Source organism: Eptatretus burgeri, chromosome 8 (assembly GCF_056783735.1).
Source record: "Eptatretus burgeri isolate ZD-2024b chromosome 8, Ebu_testis_v1, whole genome shotgun sequence".
Taxonomy (NCBI): domain Eukaryota; kingdom Metazoa; phylum Chordata; class Myxini; order Myxiniformes; family Myxinidae; genus Eptatretus; species Eptatretus burgeri.
This window is the reverse complement of record NC_140968.1, coordinates 33,219,545-33,241,333: the sequence shown is the minus strand read 5'-3', so window position 1 is coordinate 33,241,333 and position 21,789 is coordinate 33,219,545. Positions and strand designations below refer to the sequence as shown.

The following is a 21,789-nucleotide window of genomic DNA, read 5'->3' as shown; positions in this document are numbered from 1 at the left end:
GGGCAGACGAGGGGGTGCTCGCGTCGTGCAGGGAGCTGCACACCAGGGAGGCCGACGGCGCGACCTGGCCGAGGTGGAGACGCTCGTCGCGGGACTCGAGGCAGAGTAGGAATCCTCTATACCCCGAGCATCAGCAACCCCCCTCCTGTTTCCCCCCGCGCTGAGATAGTGCGACCAAGGGGGCCCCTTTCCCACCCCCTACCAGATGCTGTCCGCGAGGCCCGCGGAGTTGAGGCACCATCGCCGCTCCGCGTCTCATCACCAGACGGGTAGGCCCGACCCGGTCTCGGCCTCAGGCCCGCCTCATCCTTGAGGGTTCTCTTTTCTTTTTCTTGGTTTTGGATATGTGTTGTCGGCGCCGTCTGTGAAGTAAAATTGTATAAGTGTTGCCGTGTGCTCGCGTAATCGGTATTAGATCTGCATTGTCGCATTTGCTTTTTGTGTAAAAATTGCATTGTGTTTCTCTTCTTTTCTATGTGCTTTTGGTGGAATTGAATATGTGTACTTTCCGTTCGTCGCGAATAAATGTGCTTTGTGTTGAACTGTTTCCCGCTTCGCTTCGTCATTTCTTTCATTGAATCCTCATCTTGCTTCACGTAAAGGGTTGGTAGTGGGCTGAATACGCCCGATAATTAATCGAACCGTCGAGGCCGACGATAACACCGCTCGGTTATCCCGATAGTACGGAACGGGTCACTTAAGTGGCCCGTGTCCGAAGTCGACCTGCGGCGAGGTGCGATCGCCCGGTCTACCCTCCGTGTGGGTACTTAGGTAGGTCGAATTTGGCGAGCAACCCTATCCCACGCGGGGGCTGATTGGCTCGATCGCGGTGAGACCGAAAGGTCCACCCGTGACTGGTTCCCGGCGTTAGTCCGAGAGGGTCACGACTGGATTGTCCGTCCGGTGGGCGACGTGCCGCGATTCGAGTTACGTGGCCGTCAGCACGTCGGCGGGCGCGAATCCGTAACAATATATATGTGTATATATATATATATATATATATATATATATATATATATATATATATATATATATATATATATATATATATATATATATATATATACACACACACAGAGAGCTTTTTACACATTTTTGTGGTATATATATATATATATATATATATATATATATATATATATATATATATATACATATATATATATATATATATATATATATATATATATACATATATATATATATACACACACACACAGAGTTCTATCCCTGTGTCGTAAGAGGCGACCAGGGTTGCGTCAGGAAGGGCATCCGGCGTAAAACATGTGCCAAATCACTATGCAGATCATACGGATGATCCACTGTGGCGACCCCTAACGGGAGCAGCCGAAAGAAGAAGATATATACAGAGAGTAAAAGCACACTGAGCCTAAATGAATAATAAAATTCTTTATTAAAACCTTGACGTTTCAGAAGACAACTATCTTCTGGCCTGAGAGGTAAAAAAAAAATAAAACACTGCATGTGCAGCTGCCGAGACGTTAACTGTTCTTCTGTCCAACGAAAACAGTTGCGTGTTACGATTAGGCTGCGAGGGGGACCAATCAGCGTGAGGTTTGGGATGGATTTCATAAAGAGAGTAGGATTGGAGGGTTGATTTGCTTTTCTGGATGTGGGCGACACATGCACAACAGACCAGCGTTTGAGCACCCAGGTGTGCCGCAAACTGGTGCTCAATTACAACAATGGTCACCCGACTATGCCCAAACTGTCTTGTGCATGAACCTTGTTTGACCGGGCCAAATCACACTGCAGTGAGGAACACACACGATGGACTAAAATTTAACATGTCACCCGCTTTCTGCAGAAGAATGACTATCCAGCAGCATTCATTTTGTCTTGCCACCGGAGGAGGGAACCCACACCATGACCTGAGGAACTGGTGAAAACAGTAGTATTACCGTACATCGGCAATACTTCGGAGATTGCCAACCATTTGCTGCAACCATTTGGAATCCAGGTTGCACACAAACTTCGGACAGCACTCTGTGTGCAGCTGTATCGGCCCAAAGACAGGGTGAATAGACTCGACAAGATGAATGTGGTCTAGGAAATCCCCTGTCGAGACTGTGATGCCAACTATGGAGGCCAGACAGACAAGCGACTTGTGACACGGTGTATGCAGCACCAGCAAGCTGTCACATGTGGAGATCAGCTTTGCTGGTGGCAGCACATTGTCACAATCTACATCACATCTTCGTGTGGGGAAGAAAGGCAGTTAAAGCCTCGGCACCAGGCCGGGCGAGCCGGTAAATTCTTGAAGCATGGCTTTCAGGCACACGGTCGATGAACTGTCATGTCGACCTGCTTGCTGCCCATCGAGGATTACGTAATCGCCCACAACCCCCACCTGCGGGTGCGAAGGCTAAATCCAAGACACAAAGCCGGATCACACATGGAACACGTGACACCGAACCTGTGACCCAAACATCCAATGCGGAAGCAAATCCACCCTCCAATCCCGCTCTCTTTATTAAATCCATCCCAAACCTCACGCTGATTGGTCCCCTCGCAGCCCAATCATGACATGCAGTCATTCCCATTGGACATAAGAACAGTTAACGTCTCTGCACATGCGGTGTTTTAAATGTTTTTACCTCTGAGGATGGAAGATAGTGGTCCTCTGAAATGTCAGGGTTTTAATAAAGAATTTTATTATTATTATAGTCTCAGTGTGCTTTTACTCTCCATACAAATATGTCTCCTGAGCATCCTATTTTTAGTATATATATATATATATATATATATATATATATATATATATATATATATATATATATATATATATATATATATATATATATATATATATATATATATATATATATATATATAGTTATGGCTGTGGAAATTCACAGAGCACCATATAGGTCCTAAGATCAATTATGTTGATAAGTCTGTGTTCAGATAGATTTCCCCACCGATGTTTAACGGGAAATTATTCGTGTTCAGGGCTGTGATCTTTGAGTTAGCCGTTTTTCTTTTACTATCGTTATTTTGGACCAACCACCATTACTACCACCACAAAGCGCCACCAACTACAACAACCACGATCACCACAACCACCTTCTCGTCAACCGCCAACATCCCCACAGACAACGAACAGCCGCCTTCACAACAACCACCTTAACCACCACCGCTCAACCACACCACCCTCACGACCACCACAAACGCCAGCCACACCACCCTCACGACCACCACAAACGCCAGCCACACCACCCTCACGACCACCACAAACGCCAGCCACACCACCATCAAGACCACCACAAAACGCCAGCCATGCCACCATTACGACAACCACCATAACCGCCTTCACCACAACCACATTTCCACCTCGGCACACGGTTGCGAGAAGCCTGGCATTCATCGCGGGAGACCGGACAACGGCCCCACCCCCCCCCCCCACGATGGACCCTGTGAGAGGATTGGAAAAGCGAGACCAGCTGTGAAAAAGGAAAAGAATGAGAAAGGCCCCGATTCGGCGAGGAAAATTCCCTTCTTCTGGAAGTTTCCTGTGTGTGCTGGAAGAGGGGGGCGGAAGGGAGGGTGAGGCGCCGTGAAGATAAAAGGGCGCGCTGAATGCAAGGTCGCGCTCTGCTGGAGGTTGTTGGGTGTGGAGGAGAAAAAAAAGTGTCGTGTTGGAGTTGTGGGCAGTGTGTGGAGCCGCGGTGAGGAGCTGGAGAGAGGAGCGCAGCGGAGCCAAGGCGCGCGGCCTGCCGGACCGTGCCTAACCGTGAGTCGCGGGAGAGGGGACATCGAGAGTCGCCCTAGCGAGTCACCACGAGGGACAAGGTAGCCAGCCCGGTCTCTCGGAGCCTTTGCGGTCTACACGGCTCCGTGTTTATGAAGACCCCAAGAGGTCCAGTCTACCCCTCGTCTGTCCTGGGGTTTTTCCTTGTTTCTTTGCATGAACGTTGTGGTGCCATGTCTTTAAGTAGAACTGTTAAGTGTGTACATAATAGATAGACGGTAGTAGCTCTTTTGCGTTGCTCGTGGTTTGTCCCTTTCGTGTTACATAATTGCATGCGTGCTTTTGTTTTGCCTTTGTCGATTGCAAACTGGCATGCGTGTCTTGCCTTGCTTGATTACATGACTGCATGACTGCATATGTGCCGCTTATTCAATAAATATGCTTGTTTAAATGTTCACCCGTTCGTTGCGTCCTCTTCCCTTAATTGAGCTGCCGTTCTGCGTTCGGAATATAGTTGGTTTTTAAATAGCCCATAAAGTGATCGGGTACAACGGGGCTGCGCGATAATACCCTGCTCGGTTATCCCAAAACAAAGCGAGCTGCTTAAGTGGCTCATTTCCAAGCGGCCCCGTTGAGGTGCAGTCTCTCGGTAGTCTGCCCGCGCGATTAATTAGGTATATCGACAATTCGGCGATTGACCCTGTAGCGCGGGTAGAGTGTTGACTCGGCTGTGGTGTGCACCCAAAACACACCCGTAGTGGGATTCCGGCGTTTGATCCGGAAGGCTTCGACTCGATTGTCCATTCGGTGGGCGAGTGTGGCCGCCATTGGCTAAACGCGGTCGCTCGCACGCCGGCGGGCGAGAATCCACAACTATATATACATATATATATTGTTACGAATCTACCGCCTGCCCAGCGTGCGAACGACCGCTTTTCACTAATAGCAGTCGCACGCCCACCGAACGGACAATTCAGTCGTGACTTCCTGGAACAACGCCGAGAACCAGTCACGGGTGTGCCTGCAACGCACACTATGGCCCAGTCCGTATTCTACCCGCGCGCGACAGGGTGAATCGCCGAATATCGATATACCTAAGTATTCGCGGGGTAACGGACCGAGGGACCGTACCTCGGCGAAGGCCTGTTTGGACACGAACCGCTTAAGCGGTTCGTTCCGTTCTGGGATAACCGAGCGGGTATTATCACCAGACCTCGCCGGACCCGATTCTATTATCGGTATTCAAAAACCAACTAGTATTCCGAAAAACAATATGACACTTCAATGGGGGAAAATGACACGACGAACGGGGTACATTTAAACAAGCACATTTATTACCATAGCACGTATGCAGGCATACACGTATACATTTATGCAAGGCAAAGAAAAGCACGACAAGAAGAACTACAACCGTTTATTATTATTATTATTTACAAGCACTTGCACAGTTCTACTTGCGGGACATGGCACCACAACATTCACACAAAAGCCCAAAAGAGAGACAGAGAACGTGACCGTGTGGTGAAGTCTTGGGCTCCGTTCTCTTGACCCAGCCTTCACCGCTGGCGTTTCTTCCGACTCGACGACCCTGCGAACGAGAGCGCGATTCAGAGCGCCCTCCTCGCAATCCCCTCAGCGCACACGATCCTCCCACCTTGTTCTTGATCCTCGTGTCAACGGTAACGACTCTCCCACTCTTCTTTTCCGCGCTCGCGTTCCTCCTTTTTATACCCATGCCCTGCCCCTTCTCAACTCCCACCCTTCCTTCCAGAACATGCGGGAAACTTCCAGAAGGAAGCGTTTTCCCGCCAAATTAGGGACGCGCGCCGCCGCAGTAGTTATCTCTCTCCTCATGCCTATAAATCCACCGTGGAGACGCCATTCGTTCGGGGGAGGGGGGAATGGGGGCCGCCTGCTTTCCCTCGACGAAGGCCAGGCCTCTGGCAACCGTGTGCCGAGGTAGAAAATGTGGTTGTTGTGGTTGGTGGTTGAGGCGATCATGGTTGTTGTGGTTGGTGTTGAGGCGATCGTGCTTTCTGTTGATCGTGGTTGTTGTGATTGGTGTTGATCGTGGTTGTTGTGGTTGGTGGTTGAGGCGATCGTGGTTGGTGTCGATCGTGGTTGGTGTTGATCGTGGTTGGTGTTGATCGTGGTTGTGGTCAAGGGGTTGGTCCAAAATAATGAGAGGAAAGAAAAACGGCGAACTCAAAGATCACAGATCGGGTGACACGAATAAACCCATTAAACAAAGGTGGGGAAATCTAACTGAACACGGACTTATCGGCATAACTGAACTACGGACCTATATGGTGTTCTGCGAATTTCCACAGCCGTAACTATATATATATATATATATATATATATATATATATATATATATATATATATATATATATATATATATATATATATTACTAAAACTCTCATCTTGTATGTATGTTCCCGAAATATAGCCAAAACGGTACACGATAGCGCAAAAATTTTAGGGCCACCTTACCGACCATTCGCCTGTGGTTTGCAGTATCAAGTTTCATTCAAATCGGGCAACAAAAAAAATTATTAAAAAATCAATTTCCAATTCAGTCAAGTTTTGGTATGACGATCCATTAAGCACAAGGACAAACCATGGAGAATGTGTTGATATACCTCGAGAAACCGGTTGGCCGAACGATGACTCCGGAGGAAAATGCTCAAATTTTCTTCAAGTTAAAAGTTTGACCACGAAATAATATCAAAATTTCGTCTTTTTTTGTTTTTTCATCAACCGCTGTCACAACGGGAACCCAACGCGTTCACGGGTCGTCAAGTATGTATGTATATATATGTGTATATATATATATATATATATATATATATATATATATATATATATATATATATATATGTAGTTGCATTGTGTAAGCATACGGACCGTGATTCCCCATTGTCTCGGATCGCTCACCTGCATTTGATTTTTGTTCATTTATTTATTTATTTCATTCATTCATTTATATTTTCATTTATGGATGCTTTCTGACAGTTTTGTGATTTTTTTTTTTCTTTCCCACTGTATCGGCTTCGATATCCGTCAGCACACAACATTTCTGTGCTTCCCCATTGTCTCGGGTCACTCACCAGCATTTTTTTCATTTATGGATGTTGTCCAACAATTCTGTGAATTTTTCCAGCGTAATGGCTTCAATATCCATCGGCGCGTAAAATTTCAGGTTTTTACGTTACCCGGAAGGTACCGTCTTTAATATCAGTGAGTGAGTGAGTCGGTGGTCAGAAAGAGCCATACATACATACATACATACATACATACATACATACATACAGCGCCTACTGAAAGGCTACACCACCTTTCAAATTTTTCACATTTTGTTGCCATATGCCCTGGAATTAAATTGCATTAAATCAGACTTTTACCACCTTTATTTACATATCATAACCAACAACTTCCAAGTGCAAAAGAAACTACAAATTTCAGAAGATTATTTAAAAACACAAAACTCTAATATCTTGGTTCGATACGTCTCCACCCCCTTCACAACAGCAATTGCAAATTAGCTCAGGTGTAACCAATCTCCTTCAAAATCACAAAGCAAGTTAATTGGTCTCCACCTGTTAGATTACAATAATTTCAGAATAAAATCAGCTGTTCCTGTAGGTTTCCTCTGCTGGGTAGTGCATTTCACAGCAAAGACTCAACCATTTCACAGCAAAGAACCAAGGAGTTTTCAAAAGACCTATGGGATATGATAAAGTCCGACCAGCGATAGTCAAGGATTCTCCGAAGATACCTGGTACCAACGTAATGAAGTCTCAGTCTCAGATCCCTGGTCAGAGTCCAAGTCTCACATCCATAGAGTAAGACTGGAAGCACCAAGTACCTGAAGACTCAGACTTTTGTCCTCCCACACAGGAACTGATCAGCAGCATCACACCCCATGATCCAGTGAATCCATGACTACCCAGGCCTGACTGAGACATCTGTTGACCTCTGGCTGAAAGCCAGCAGAGACATGAATATCACTGCCAAGGTAAGTGAATCTCTCCGTGACCTCAACATCCTTGCCACAGACAGGTACAGACAGGATAGCAGCATCTAAGATGTCATTGAAAGCCTGGATCTTAGTTTTGACCCAGGGAACCCATAATGCCAGCAGCTCCGACTCTTCATTCAGCACCTCGAGTGCTCCGCAAAGGATATCTAGAGTCTCCGCAAAGATGACTGCATCATCTGCAAAATCAAGGTCAGAGATCTTGACATTCCCAAACGATGCACCGCAGCTTGACCTCTCCGATATCCTCCCGAGAATCCAGTCCATACAAGTGCTGAAAAGTGTGGGGACCAGTACACACCCCTGACAAACTCCAGTAACAACTGGAAATAAGTCAGAGATTGTATCACCACATCTCACAGCACTCTCAGTACCAGAGTATAGTTCAGACATCAGATTGATCAGTTTTGGTGGTACCCCACAAAGAACAAGAATCCTCCAGAGGGCATCCCGATTCACTGAATCAAACGTTTTACAGAGATCAGCATAGGCTACAAGCAGCTCCTGTCGAAACTCTCGTCTGTGTTCGGTGAGGACCCGAAGAGCAAGGGTACGGTCAATCGTTAACCTCTTTGGTGTAAAGCCTGACTGTTCTGCACGCTGGTGCTCAAGCAAATGGTGATGAACCCGATCAAGAATTGTCCGAGCAAAGTCCTTGCCCGGCACTGAAAGCAGCGTCACCCCTCAGTTGTTGCAGCCTTGGCGATCAACTTTCCCTTTCAGAGAGGGACAACAAGGCCCCTCTTCCAGTCAGTTTGGATGATGCATGTGTTCCAGTCAGAGCACAAAACTGCATGCAATGACATGAGTGCAGCATCTCCACTCGCCTTGAGAAGTTCAGCATGGATGTCACAGATCCCAGGAGCTTTACCCCATTTCATCCGGTTCACCGCAGCCTGTGTTTCCACAAAAGAAGGTGGACCACAGTTGATTGGAGGGTCAGCAATCGGGATAGTAACACCCCTGACATCCAACTCGACAACTGGTGGATCAGCCTCGTACAGCCGCTCAAAGTAACCAGCCCAGCGGACCTTCACTTCGGACTCTTCTGTCAAGAGCCCAACACCCTCTGCTCTAACTGCAGTACACTGAGGACGGGCTTGATCTAACGCAATGCACGAATTCCCCTGTAAGCAGGACGAGAATCACTTTACCACAGGTGATGCTCTACCCCCACACGGATTCCTCGCACATAAGCCTCCTTGTCCACTCTTGGTGCACGTTTAGTTTTACGCCTCAGCTTCTTGAACAGCTCAGCTCGACCATTCAGCTTGGCCCTGCGACTCTGGTCAATGGTATCTAGTGTCCATTGAGAGACAAAATTCTTCTTCGCCCTTCGGTGAGTTCCAAGACATCTACCGGCAACATTAAGGACGGTGGTCTTGAAGTCACTCCACAACTCTTCAGGATCCCACAAAGCACCCATACCCTCCAAATCTCTACTCAGCCTGTTTGCAAACTCCTCAGCTCCACTCTCCTCCTTGAGCTTGCCAACATCCAGCCTTGGCTGGGATGGTACCATTCTCCTGGATACAAGCTGAAACTTCAGAGTTGCTACAACAATCATGTGGTCAGTATTGAGGAACTGAGCACTCCGGTGTACCCTGCAGTTCTGGATCATCCTCCAGCGACCATCAACGAGCACATGGTCAATCTCCTTTGCCACACGGCCAACGTTGGCATACCAAGTCCAGCGATGACCCTGTGGGTGTTGAAACCATGAACCAGCCACCCTAAGTCCATGACTTCTTGCAAAATCAAGGAACTTAGTGCTATTCTGGTTCACAGTTCCAGACCCATGGGGACCAACACATGTTTCATGACCATCCATATCAATTCCAGTCAATGCATTGAAATCCCCCAAGACTAGAAGAGTATCTCGCCTGGGGCACTGCTCAACCACAAACTCGAGCGTGGCATAGAATGCGTCCTTCATGGTGAGATCACTCGCCTCATTTGGAGCATATACAGTGATTAGGGAAATGACATCCAAGGAGTGACCAATTCTTCGTCTCATAATACGCTCGTTGACCGGTGTTACCTCAATTATCATTTGAGTCAGTTTATTGGACACAGCTCCTGCAACTCCTTGGGCATAGTAATCATCAGGGTGACCAGACCAATAGTAGTTGGAACCATCCGCCATGATCTCGCCGTATTCCAGTCTCCGAACCTCAGAGAGTCCAAACGATGTCAAACCACTTGAGTCCAACCTCAAGCGTTTGAGTGCTGCAATACCGATGTCCAAATGCTTGAGCTCAGATGATAACAGAGACAGATGATCATCCTCTCTTGGGGATTGGACATTCCAGGCACCCCCGAAGGGACTGCCTCAGGTTCACCCAAGGAGACCGCCATCTAGTGGATGACACTTCAGCAACACTCCGCCACACACGACCGCAATCCGACCCGGGAAGTTTACCCCATGCTTTTCCTCCCATGATCAAGGAATGGGGGTCCCAAAGGCTTTGCCCCAATTCCATCATCCCGTGAGCTGCCCTGCGAAGGACAGCAGCATAGGAGGTACTCCAACGGAGTGAGTTTTCCGTTTTTGCACTTGTGGTTTTTGGGGATGAAGTGTTTTACAATGGCCGGAGTGCAAATCCTGCTACTTACTTCCTAAAAAGAGTAACCCAACTGCAGGAGGACGTCCGCATGCACAGTTGGGCACTAGATATGGACGACTGTTGGCTCACAAGGAGCTCCTCTGTCCTTTGACAGGTTTGGTTTTTAATCCATATCATATCATATACACTCCTCACCAAGAAACTTGGTGGGGGAGACTGTTTAGTCACCGACAACCCGACCCTGGAACAGGTTAGTACAGGTTTACATGTTACCTGTAGCACGTCACAGATCTAATCTGACCTGACCTTCCAAAAATCAGGGGATGAATTTGCAAGTATTTCAAAGGCCTTGAATATCCCTTGGAGCACAGTCAACATGATCATTAAGAAGTGGAAGGCATATGGTACCACCAAGACCCTGCCTAGATCAGGCCATCCTTTCAAACTGGATGACCAAGGAGGAGACTGATCAGAGAGGCTACCAAGAGGCCAATGTTAACTTTGAAAGAGCTACATGCCTTTATTGCAAAGACTCATCACTGTGTGCATGTGACAATATCTCAAGCACTCCACAAGTCTGGCCTGTATGGTCGGCTGGCAAGAAGGAAGACATTACTCAAAAAAGCCGAACTTTAGTCTTGTTTTAGGTATGCAAAATACCACTCCGGAGATTCTGTTGCCGTGTAGCAAAAAGTTTTGTGGTCTGCCGAAACCAAGATGGAACTTTTTGGCCTAAATGAAAAACGTTACGTTTGGTGCAAACCCAACACAGCATATCACCCAAAGAACACCATCCCTACTGTGAAGCATAGTGGTGGCAGCAGCATGTTATGGGGATGTTTCTCATCAGCAGGGACTCTGGCACTTGTGAGGATAGAAAGGAAAATGGATGGAGCAAAATACAGAAAAATCGGAGAGGAAAACCTGTTGTTCTTTGCAAGAAAGCTGAAATTGGGACTGAAGTTGACCTTTCGGTACGACAACAACCCGAAGCACACAGGCAAAGTTGCACTGGAGTGGCGAAGGAGCAAAAAGATAAATGTCCTTGATTTGCCAGTCAGAGCCCCGACCTAAATCCAATCTGAAATCCGTAGCATGACTTGAAGATTGCTGTCCATCAGCATTCCCGATGCAACTTGACTGAGCTTGAACAGTTTTGTACAGAAGAATGGGAAAATATTGCCCAATCAAGATGTGCAGAGTTTGTGGAGACCTATCCCAACAGACTCAAAGCTGCAATTGATGTCCAAGGTGCTTCCACCAAGTATTAACTCAGTGGGGTGGACACTTGTACAACTAAGATATTCTAGTCTTGTATTTTTCATTATTTTTCTGAAATTTGTGGAATTTGTTTTTCACTTGGAAGTTGTGGGTTACGATGTGTAAATAAAGGTGGAAAAAGTCTGATTTAATGCAATTTAATTCCAGGCTAAAAGGCAACAAAAGTCAAAAATTTTGAACGGGGGTGTGGACTTTCAATCGGCACTGTATATATATTTGTAAACTATACCCAGCTCTGTTGCACTCCGCCCGTAGTACTCTGAGTGGTCAACAGATGGCACCTTGCTGGCTATTTTATTTGTTAGTCTTGCAGATCAATGGGTATTTTACTGTGATATTCATTGCTGCATAGTTTATCTCACATTATTAAGCACAGTTTTTTTGTAAGCAAAGACATGACATGTTTAGCAAGTAATAGTTTCCTTTTTCTTTTCTTCCCAAAATATTTTGAGATTGCAGATACACAGATTAAAAGCACTTCTGTTACTGTCATTGCATTGAAATGCTGTTGTGCTGAAATTGTTTTTGTCCTCTCTCTGCCAATCACAAATCCATCCTTGCATCCTCCTCTTTGATGGTCCAGTTGATGTTTCAATACTTGGAGACACTCATGGAGAGTGATACTGAGAGTGAGTCCAGGCCGCCAGCTTCTGAAGACCTTATTCACAGCCTGCCACAGGTCTACTTTGGGCAGGCCCACCTTGGTGAGGTGATGCATCATTTGCATCATAGTTATTTTTTACGACAGATATCTTCATGCAGTCTGCTCATCTTGTCCTCTTCATCGTAATGACTGTCCTGTCAAGTAATGTAAATTATTTTCAGTGTTTACCAGGTTGGCCGGTTTGGTGTTCCCATGCGAGCACATACTTCCTGATGTTAGGGTGTTACTTCAAAATCAATTTTTTTTTATCTACTATACTCTGTTGCAGAGCATTGGTGTTGCCGAAGCAGCTTCTTGGCAAAGGTTATACTTGGGTGGTTTGCCATTGCCTTCACAGCGATTTTTTTTTTTTTTTTCCTTACTCTAACCTTTCAAATGCTAAGTGCCAAGAAAGGAAGCAGCACATACAGTCGTGGCCAAAAATATTTGTGCCATTTTTTCAAATAATGCACCATTTCTTCCAGAAAATTGTTGAAATTAAAATATATTTTGGTACCCACATATGTATTTCTTTGGTTTGCAGTGGAGCAAAACAAAAAAGCTGAAAAGATTACTAAATCTTTTCATTCCATACAGAAATCCTAAAATGGCCCGGACATTATTATTGGAACTTGTTAGGAATAATTCGATTTCAAGCAGGTGATTCTCCTTTACTTTGATTATTATATTGCAGGCACCTGTAATCTACCACAGGTGAGGTCAAATCCACTCATTCAACCAGTTTGAATGGAGAAAAGGAGTCATTCTGCTGTTTTGTGTCACTGTGTGTACTGCAATGAGCATGGAGAAAAGAAAGAAAACCAGAGAATTTTCTGAGGAGGTCAGACACAAGATTGTAACCAAGCATGGACAATCTCTCGGCTACAACATCTCCTGAGTCCTTGATGTTGCTGTGTCCACCGTAAGCAATGTTATCAGGAAGTTTAAGGACCATGGCACTGTAGCCAACCTCCCTGGATGTGGCCGCAAGAGAAAACTTGATCGAAGATTGCGGCGAAGGATTGTTCGAATGGTGGAGAAAGCACCGCGATCAACTGCCAAACAGATTCAAGTTGACTTTCAGACACAAGGTACCACAGTTTCAACTCGCACCATCCGTTGCTGATTGAGTGAAAGGGGATTTTACGGAAGGAGACCCAGGAGGACCCCACTGCTGAGAGAGAGACATAAGAAAGCCTGACTGAGTTTGCCAAAACACACCCGAATGAGCGAAAATCCTTCTGGGAGAATGCCTTGTGGACATATGAGACTAAATTGGAGCTTTTTGGTCAAGCACATCATCTCTATGTTTACAGAAAACAAAATGGAGCCTTCAAAGAAAAGAACACCTTCCCTACGGTCAAACATGGAGGAGGATCAGTGCTGTCTTGTGGTTGCTGTGCTGCCTCTGGTGCTGGGGGCCTTGAATGTGTGCATGCATTCATGAATTCAGGAGATTACCAAGGAATTTTGGAGCGCAGTGTTCAACCCAGTGTCAGAAAACTGGGTCTCCGTCGAAGGCCATGGGTCTTGCAATAGGACAATGACCCCAAACACACTTCAAAAGCACCCAGGAATGGTTCAAGACAAAACACTGGACTGTTCTGAAGTGGCCAGAAATGAGTCCAGATCTAAATCCCATTGAATACTTGTGGGAGATCTGGAAACAGCAGTTGGGATAGTACAGCAGATAAGCACAATAATTGTGCGTTTTATGAGAAAAGCATGAATTTTCTGACATAGTTGGTGAATACCATAAGGTTTATTTTCAGAAGTGGAGGGAAGTCAGATTTGACCTCTGAAGACCATGAGTGGTCAAATCCAAGATTGCCACCAGTCCACCGGGTCTAATGTTCAAACGCGTTTAATTTTGGAACTAAACAGTGTAAAAAAACATTTAAGGTGTCATTTCCAACTAAGTTTGGAATGGCCATTCGTTTGGTGATACTTTTGAGATTGCCAGGAGCCAAGGAAATGCATTTCGTTCAAGGTCAAGGTCAAATTACGTTAAAAACTTTTGGACATTCTTTTGGTAAAGACAATGGATTGGACCTATGCAATATAGCGAAACTTCGCTTCCATTTTGACACTATCGGGATAATAATACAAAAAAAATTAACAGAATAGTCCCATGCTGCTAGTCTATTTAATACTTTATTAATAGCAATGATTATGATGGTAATGGTAGTGATCAAAATCTAACAGCCTTCAGAACAGAAGCATAGTGCAGTGCACTTGAGCGCAGCTTTGGCACACTTGCACCATCCAGTGCATCCTTTCTCACAGCGACAGCGGATCAATTTCTGGCACAATTCTGATGCTTCGGGGAGAGTGGTCCCAAGCGGCTGCCACCCAGTTGTTTCCTTTGTCCAGCCCCAGTCAGATGGCTCTGGCATCTCTGGATCCAGGACCAATACCTGGTTCTAACAGTTGGCCTGGTAGCAAGTGCCCTTGATGTGCTGTTTGAGTGCTGCCTGGGTTGGAGGAATGTTCTCTAGAGTTCTAGACTTCTGTGTGAAGAGCTGTTTCCTGGCATGATTCACTTCTGTGCTCTCACTGGTTCGGTCGTACATTAGCACCACAAATCGCTCTCGCAGTAACATTGATCCTTCACTGACCTCACTTGGCATGCATAGGAGTTCATTGAAAGCATCATTCACCTCTGGGAAAGACTTCCAAGTTTCCCAGGCAGTCTTCTTTCCTCTGCCAGCGAATGCAGATACAGTGTCACACCCAGTGAAAGCGTGAAGGACTGGGAGAGTCAGACACTGTGTTGGATTCATTGTGGCAACCATTTCGTGAACAGCTATGTAACGAAAGCTTGACCCGCCACCGAAGGCAACCCACAGCTCATTAGGAGCTGTCTTGCTGAATGAAGCTACAGCCAGTACTACCATATCAGTATCAACGGTATGTGTGGTCACCTTCTTACACCCCTTTTGCACAGCATCTGCCACATGCAGAAGTAGACGAGTGTCGGCCTCCTCCTGCGAACATGGGGCAAGGCAGGCCAAGTATGACTCAGCTGGAGAGCAAAGGACTCCACTTCCATCTGTTGCATATAGTTCCTTGCCCTCTGCAACTACGTGAACAACTACGCGTGACAGGAAAGCAAACAATTCGGTTTTGTTATCATCACATCGAAGGAAGTCCTTCCAGTTCTTTGGCATCACAGTCGAAGGAGACACAACCTTCATCACCCGTGATGTACCAAAGTTTGCTTCTGGCATTAAAACTTAAAACCTAAAAAAAATCCAAAGGTATTTCCTTTCTTCTCCATTACATATTTTGTGGGTCATCCATGCTTTTCTGCGGTCTGGTTCCAAAATTAAGGACGTTTGAACATTAGACCCGGGTGACTAGCGGCCATTTTGGATTTGACCTCTCTGTCCCCTCAGAGGTCAAATCTGACTTCTCTCCACATCCGAAAATAAACCATATGGTATGACCAACTATGCTAGAAATTTCATGCTTTTCTCATAAAATGCACAATTTGTTAAAATATGAGAGCTTATCTGCTGTACTAGGAGAAGGCACCCTTCAAATTTGGGAGAACTGGAGCAGTTTGCATGGAAGAGTGGGTCAAACTGCCAGTAGAGGAAGCTCATTCATGGCTCAAGGAAGTGCTTGACTGCAGTTATTTTGTCCAAAGGCTGTGCGACCAAATATTAAGTCTCGGGTGTCAAAATAATTTGGTCAATGCCATTTCTTTTTATTTTATGATTTAAAATGATATATTAAGTTCTGAATCAAAAACAAAGGTTCTGTAATATGTGCAGTGAAATAATGAATTGTGGAGACCAAATACTTTCGTCAATTTCAACTTATTTTTCAAGAAAAATTGTGAATTATTTCAAAGTTTTTGTGAGAAAAAAAGTACAAGGATGCCAGTATTTTTGGCCAAGACTGTACCATTTTAAAAGTCTTTGGTATGGCTCGGACGGGTTTAAAACCATCGATCTTTCAGACTCAGAAAAAACAGTCAAACCATGATGCAGCTGAGTCTGGTTCAAATTCCATGCACTTTAATTGTCTATCATCCTTTTATTCCATGTAAAATACACAGAAGTTTCTTAATGTATGCATGTTACAAACTCGTATCGTATCCACCTGAAATACACCCCCAAAATAGATGACACTTTGTGTTTAAGATGGCTTTGTGAACTCTGTGATTTCACAAGTGCATTGGCAGTCACTTTGTCGACTCTTTGTTGCAATTTCCCATGATTCGTGTTAACCTGTTGACTCATTAATTTACATGTATCATGAGCAGTTGGCTTCAATGAGTTAATACTGTTTGAACCACCATGCAATTGCCACCTTTATTAGCACCCCCCCCCCCCCGCACAGCAAGTGTGTGCGTGCGTGTCTTATCAGTTGTTATCTCCACGATTTGGGCTTCAGAAGGTGGAACAGAGTCCTCCCAGGACTCGAAGTATCCACCTTCGTTTAGGTGAAGGATCGTGATTCATGGGCTAAGTTGTGAAGTTTTCTTGTTCTCAGAGTTTTGTTACGAGGGCTCTTTTCAGAATCGTCACTGAGGGCCCTGTCACACCTTGACGTTTTAGCCAGCGTATGACAACGTATCAAAATGTATGTAAAACGCTGGCACATGCTGAACTATTGATGGTTTTTTTTCAGTTTTGGGCGTATTCATAACGAGTTGGACGTATGCATAATGTATTAGTAACGCACACAGAACGTTTCGATAACTTATAGATAACTTATACCAACGAATGCTTAGCGTGTTGTCGGCGTTCACAACCTATGTCCAACGATACTCTAACTTATGCATAGCGCGGCAGCGTATCGCCGACGATCACGTGGCGTAGCCTATTAATAGGCTGCCGCTCAACGATTTAAAGGCCCTGTCACACCTTGACGATTTAGCCAGCGTATGCCGACGTATGAAAAATTTGTCCAAAACGCTGGCACGCGTCGAATACGTTATGGGTAAGTTTTGTATACGTTAAGAGCACGCTGGCATACGTCGTAGTGTGCCGAGCTCGTTGACAAATTTTAAGCATGTTCGAAATTTTTCGACGTATGCCAGCGTATGTCTCACACGTTCTGCATACGCTGGCCATAAGTTGTAGGCACGTTATGCGATTGTCGACACACGTTACTTGTAAGTTACTCATTAGTCGAAACACGTCGGGGTAATGTTTAGCGTACCCAAAACTTATTTATAACCTATGAGTAACGTGCTTTGAACCTATGAGTAACGTATCTCCAACACATATTGACATATGTAGACGTATTTGACGTCTTCCGGACGACCACAGAACTTACTGAACGTGTTTCTAACTTACAGCTACCATATAATGGCGTATTTCTATTTCTAGTGTGGTTATGATTTAAATTTTTGAGCGGCAGCCTATTAATTATAATTTATTATAACTGCACTAGAAATCGAAGTGTCAACATCACCGTCATGCCGATGAGAGAAAAAAAAAAAACCCCCAAAAAAAAGATGGAGTCTGGAACACTGACGGGTTCCTCCTGTGAACCCCATTTTTATATACCAATTCCCCTAAACGCTGCCAATACGCCATTATATGGTAGCTGTAAGTTAGAAACACGTTCAGTAAGTTCTGTTGTCGTCCGGAAGACGTCAAATACGTCTACATACGTCAATATGTGTTGGAGATACGTTACTCATAGGTTCAAAGCACGTTACTCATAGGTTCAAAGCACGTTACTCATGGGTTAGAAATAAGTTTCGGGTACGCTAAACATTACCTCGACTTGTTAACTTACAAGTAACGTCTCAACGATCGCATAACGTGCCTACAACTTATGGCCAGCGTATGCGGAACGTGTGAGTCATAAGCTGGGATACGTCGAAAAATTTTGAGCATGCTTAAAATTTGTCGACGAGCTCGGCATACAACGTATGGCATCGTGCTTCAGCGTGCTCTTAACGTATACAAAACTTACCCATAACGTATTCAACGTGTGCCAGCATTTTAGACAAATTTTTCATACGTCGGCATACGCTGGCTAAATCGTCAAGGGGTGACAAGTCCTTGAGCCCCGGACAGCCTCCATCTGTAGTTTGTTTGTTTGTAATGTTCCCAGGGATGGTTTGTAGGATTGTTGTGAGGTTCTTCTTTATCATTCTCATTGCTCCAATTATCACTGGTACAATTTCAACACTTTCGCTTCCAGGATCTTTTCACTTTATTCTTGAGGTCTTGTTATTTGGTCATTTTCTTGATTTCTGCATTATTTAGACTAAAATCGCTGGGTACTGAAACCTCAGTTAACATTGCCTTCTTTTCCTTTTTTGGTCATCTCTTCGAGCATGACCTAATAATATGGGTGTCGATGTCCTTTGATCCGTCCGTCCGTTCACAATGAAGTTGAAGCGGGAGATCTGGTCATTAGTGATCCTGATAGAGGTCGATGAGACGTACAGACGTATGACTTTCAAGATCACCGAAGGTCAAGGTCAAGGTCACGAGGCCTTTGAAGTTGCGAAAATGACGATTTTCAAATTCTATCTCCTCCGCCATTTCTCAAGTGATCTTGAATTTGATTGTAGCATATGAATCTATGGGACAATATCTAAATTTGCTCGTGCCGGATTTTCGATATTCGCTTTCACTTTCGTGTCACGTGACTTCAAAGTTGGCAAAAAATGCGAAAATGACAATTTTCAAAATCTATCTCCTCCTACATTTCTCAAGCGATCTTGAATTTGATTGTGGCATATGAATGTATGGGACAATATCTAAATTTGGTCGGGACGGATTTTCGAATTTCGCTTTCGTTTTCGCGTCACGTGACTTCAAAGTTTGCAAAAACTGCCCTACCTTCAGGAGGCTATATATTCTCTACTGGGCATGGTAAAAGTTAGTGAATGGTGTCATTGCATAGCAGCTGACCTTGTTTCTCGCAGAGATGACCGTCACTCCCGCACGGGTGTATTTTATTGGATCTGAGTACTATGTCTGGTTGCAATGCTTTGTTTTCTATGTTCATGTTGGATAAGATCATCAGGTCGTACGTGAGCATGATTTCCTTGTTTTCAATGATTGCTTTTGGTGCGTGTTTCAATGAGTTTTGTAGAACTGTGAAATTGAAATTTCTGCAGATGTGCCAGTGGATTACTCGACATACCTTGTGCCTTTGTGTGTACAGCTGTTCTGACATGAGTTTTTTGGTTGCCGGCTGAAAATATGGTTTGACCCCCAAAAAATTGCTACAAAAGGTTTCTCAACGTAGTGTCAGGTGTGCTTAATTACATATCAAAAGTCTACCACAGTGTGACCATTGGAAAGGTCTAATTTTCAAGATGGCATCCAAGATTGCCACTAAATCCTTAAAATACCTTAACTCCTTCATTAATTATTCATCCTAGACAAGTAATTTTGGTGTCTAACCCCATGTTTTTTGGGCCTAGGAATCCATTTGGCTTGTTCAAATTCCAGTGACATGATTACATAATTGTGAAATCCAAGATACAATTTGCTTTGTGTGACTATTTATTTGTTGACTTAATTAATGACCTTCTGTTTTGCATCTTTTCAGGCCTGACCATGAGTGCTAGCATCGTAAACCATGAGACTTGCCCCATCTGCCATGAAGACTTAGATGCTTCTGATGTGGTTGAAGTTGGTCAGAAGGGAGCGGATGGAATCAACAGTGCAAGTGTGCAAAGAGGGGATGACGTAGTCGTTTCAGCTGGTGAAAAGTACACTCAAAATGTCGAAAGCGGTACATTAATCCAAAAGACATTGAAAGCTGAAAAGGAAAGAAAGGTGAGCCACCAAAGAGAAGTGCCAGAGTATCATCTGGTCCTTTCATCAGCCAAACGGATTGCCTTTTCTGTGGGACTATGGTAACACCAGGAGGTGCAGGCTTTAGTTATGTAAAGACCGATACGTTCGTGAAGACCATTCTTGAGTGTTGTGACAGTCGTTCAGATGAATGGACCTTCACTGTGAAAGGCAGGATTGAATATTATTGCTGTGATCGACATGCTGCGGACTGTATTTACCATCACTCATGCAGTGGTAATTTCTGGTCTGGGCTTCCCGCACCACTACAGTTGCAGAATGTCCCAGAGGCAAAGCGCAGAAAGTCTGGCCGGCCCAAAAACGAAGATCAGGAGCAGGCATTCATGAACGTTTGCTCTTACCTTGAGAATAATGATGAAGAACAGTTGACAATTTCACATTTACAAGATAAAATGAAGGAATTTCTGACAAATACAGATTCCGTACCATTTTATTTGGAAATCAGTACCTTAAAAAAGAATTGAAAGAACAGTATGGGGACAATGTTCATTTTGCTGAAGGGGAAGGCCTCCATGACATAGTAACAATGAGGGAAAGGCATCACAGATACTGAGATCTTATTTCAACGCTCAAGCAAAGGATGAAGAATCACAGAAACAGGTGATCATTGAAACAGCGGCGCGACTCATGTGATATCAAGTCCAATGTGCCGTCCCTTACAAATCAGTATCCAAGTGCAAAGTCGCTCAAGCTTGATTCTGCCCTTTCGTTTGTTCCTGACACACTGCGGACATTGTTGAATGGTCTTTTCGTGGATGAGGAGACAAGACGAAAGGTTGCAGGAATAGGACACTCAATTGTCCAGGCAGTTTGACCACGTGCCGTTGTAGCTCCCTTACAATTTGGCCTTGCAGTGCAGGCACATCATTTGTATCGGTCACAATTCCTCGTGGATACCCTTCATGAAATGGGATTTAGTTCTTCTTATAAAGAAGTCATGCGTTTTTAAAAGAACGTAGCGGATTCAGTTGCTCCAGATATGTTTGCGGATGACATTGATTTGCTCGACATGGCACTTCTTTTTGCCAGGGACAATGTTGACCACAATATCCTTACTATCGATGGCAGGGGGACCTTCCACAGAATGGGGATCATAGCAGCACTCACCCCAGGGTGAAAGAAGGATCGTGTCATTCCAAGGAGAAACGTTACCAACCTTGATTTTTCAGTGCAAAGTAAAACTCCAATCATCGAACATCGCTTCGCTAAACATGTGCGCCAAACCATCGTGTTCGAACAACTGTCAGCATTAGTCAACTGTGACAGGACAATTGATGTACTGTGAGAGCTCTCATGCCTGGTGTTTGCTTCATGGTTAGAGTGGCGGGCTTGGGATCCAAAGGGCCTGAGTTCAAATCGCGCTCAGCTGTTGAATTAATACCAGGTGGGGTTAACTCGGCCTGTCCTCCTTCCGAGGTCGGCAAAATGAGTGCCAGCTTGCTGGTATACTGTGTCGGAGTGGCGACCCCTCCAGGATTGTGCCCAATAGCCAAGGAGACTGCTCAGGCAGCACCAACGCTCTGTACAGAGTGTGGTCCCAATGGATGGATGGATGGTGGGAGCTCTCGCTAAACTTCAATCAGAAAACCCCTGGGTGGCAGGGAATGATGCATGTCATTCATCAAAGATTAGAACATCCAGGCCAATCATCAATTGTGTTCTTGCCTATGATTGACTTGTACTCTGGGGACAAGACATGCATTCTGTCCACGCTTGATTTTGTTTGCGATCTCGCTAT

General features: G+C 44.9%; 1 protein-coding gene across 7 annotated transcripts in view; it reads left to right on the top strand.

Moving 5' to 3' along the window:
• The window catches only part of LOC147021476 (uncharacterized), a 70,288-nt gene that overhangs the window by 35,436 nt on the left and 13,063 nt on the right, over positions 1-21,789 (top strand). For all 7 annotated transcript variants that reach the window (XM_085891445.1, XM_085891440.1, XM_085891442.1 and 4 more), the window contains one exon: positions 12,187-12,307. In XM_085891445.1, coding sequence (XP_085747571.1) covers positions 12,187-12,307 — 121 coding nt within the window. The remainder of the gene's footprint in view (positions 1-12,186; positions 12,308-21,789) is intronic.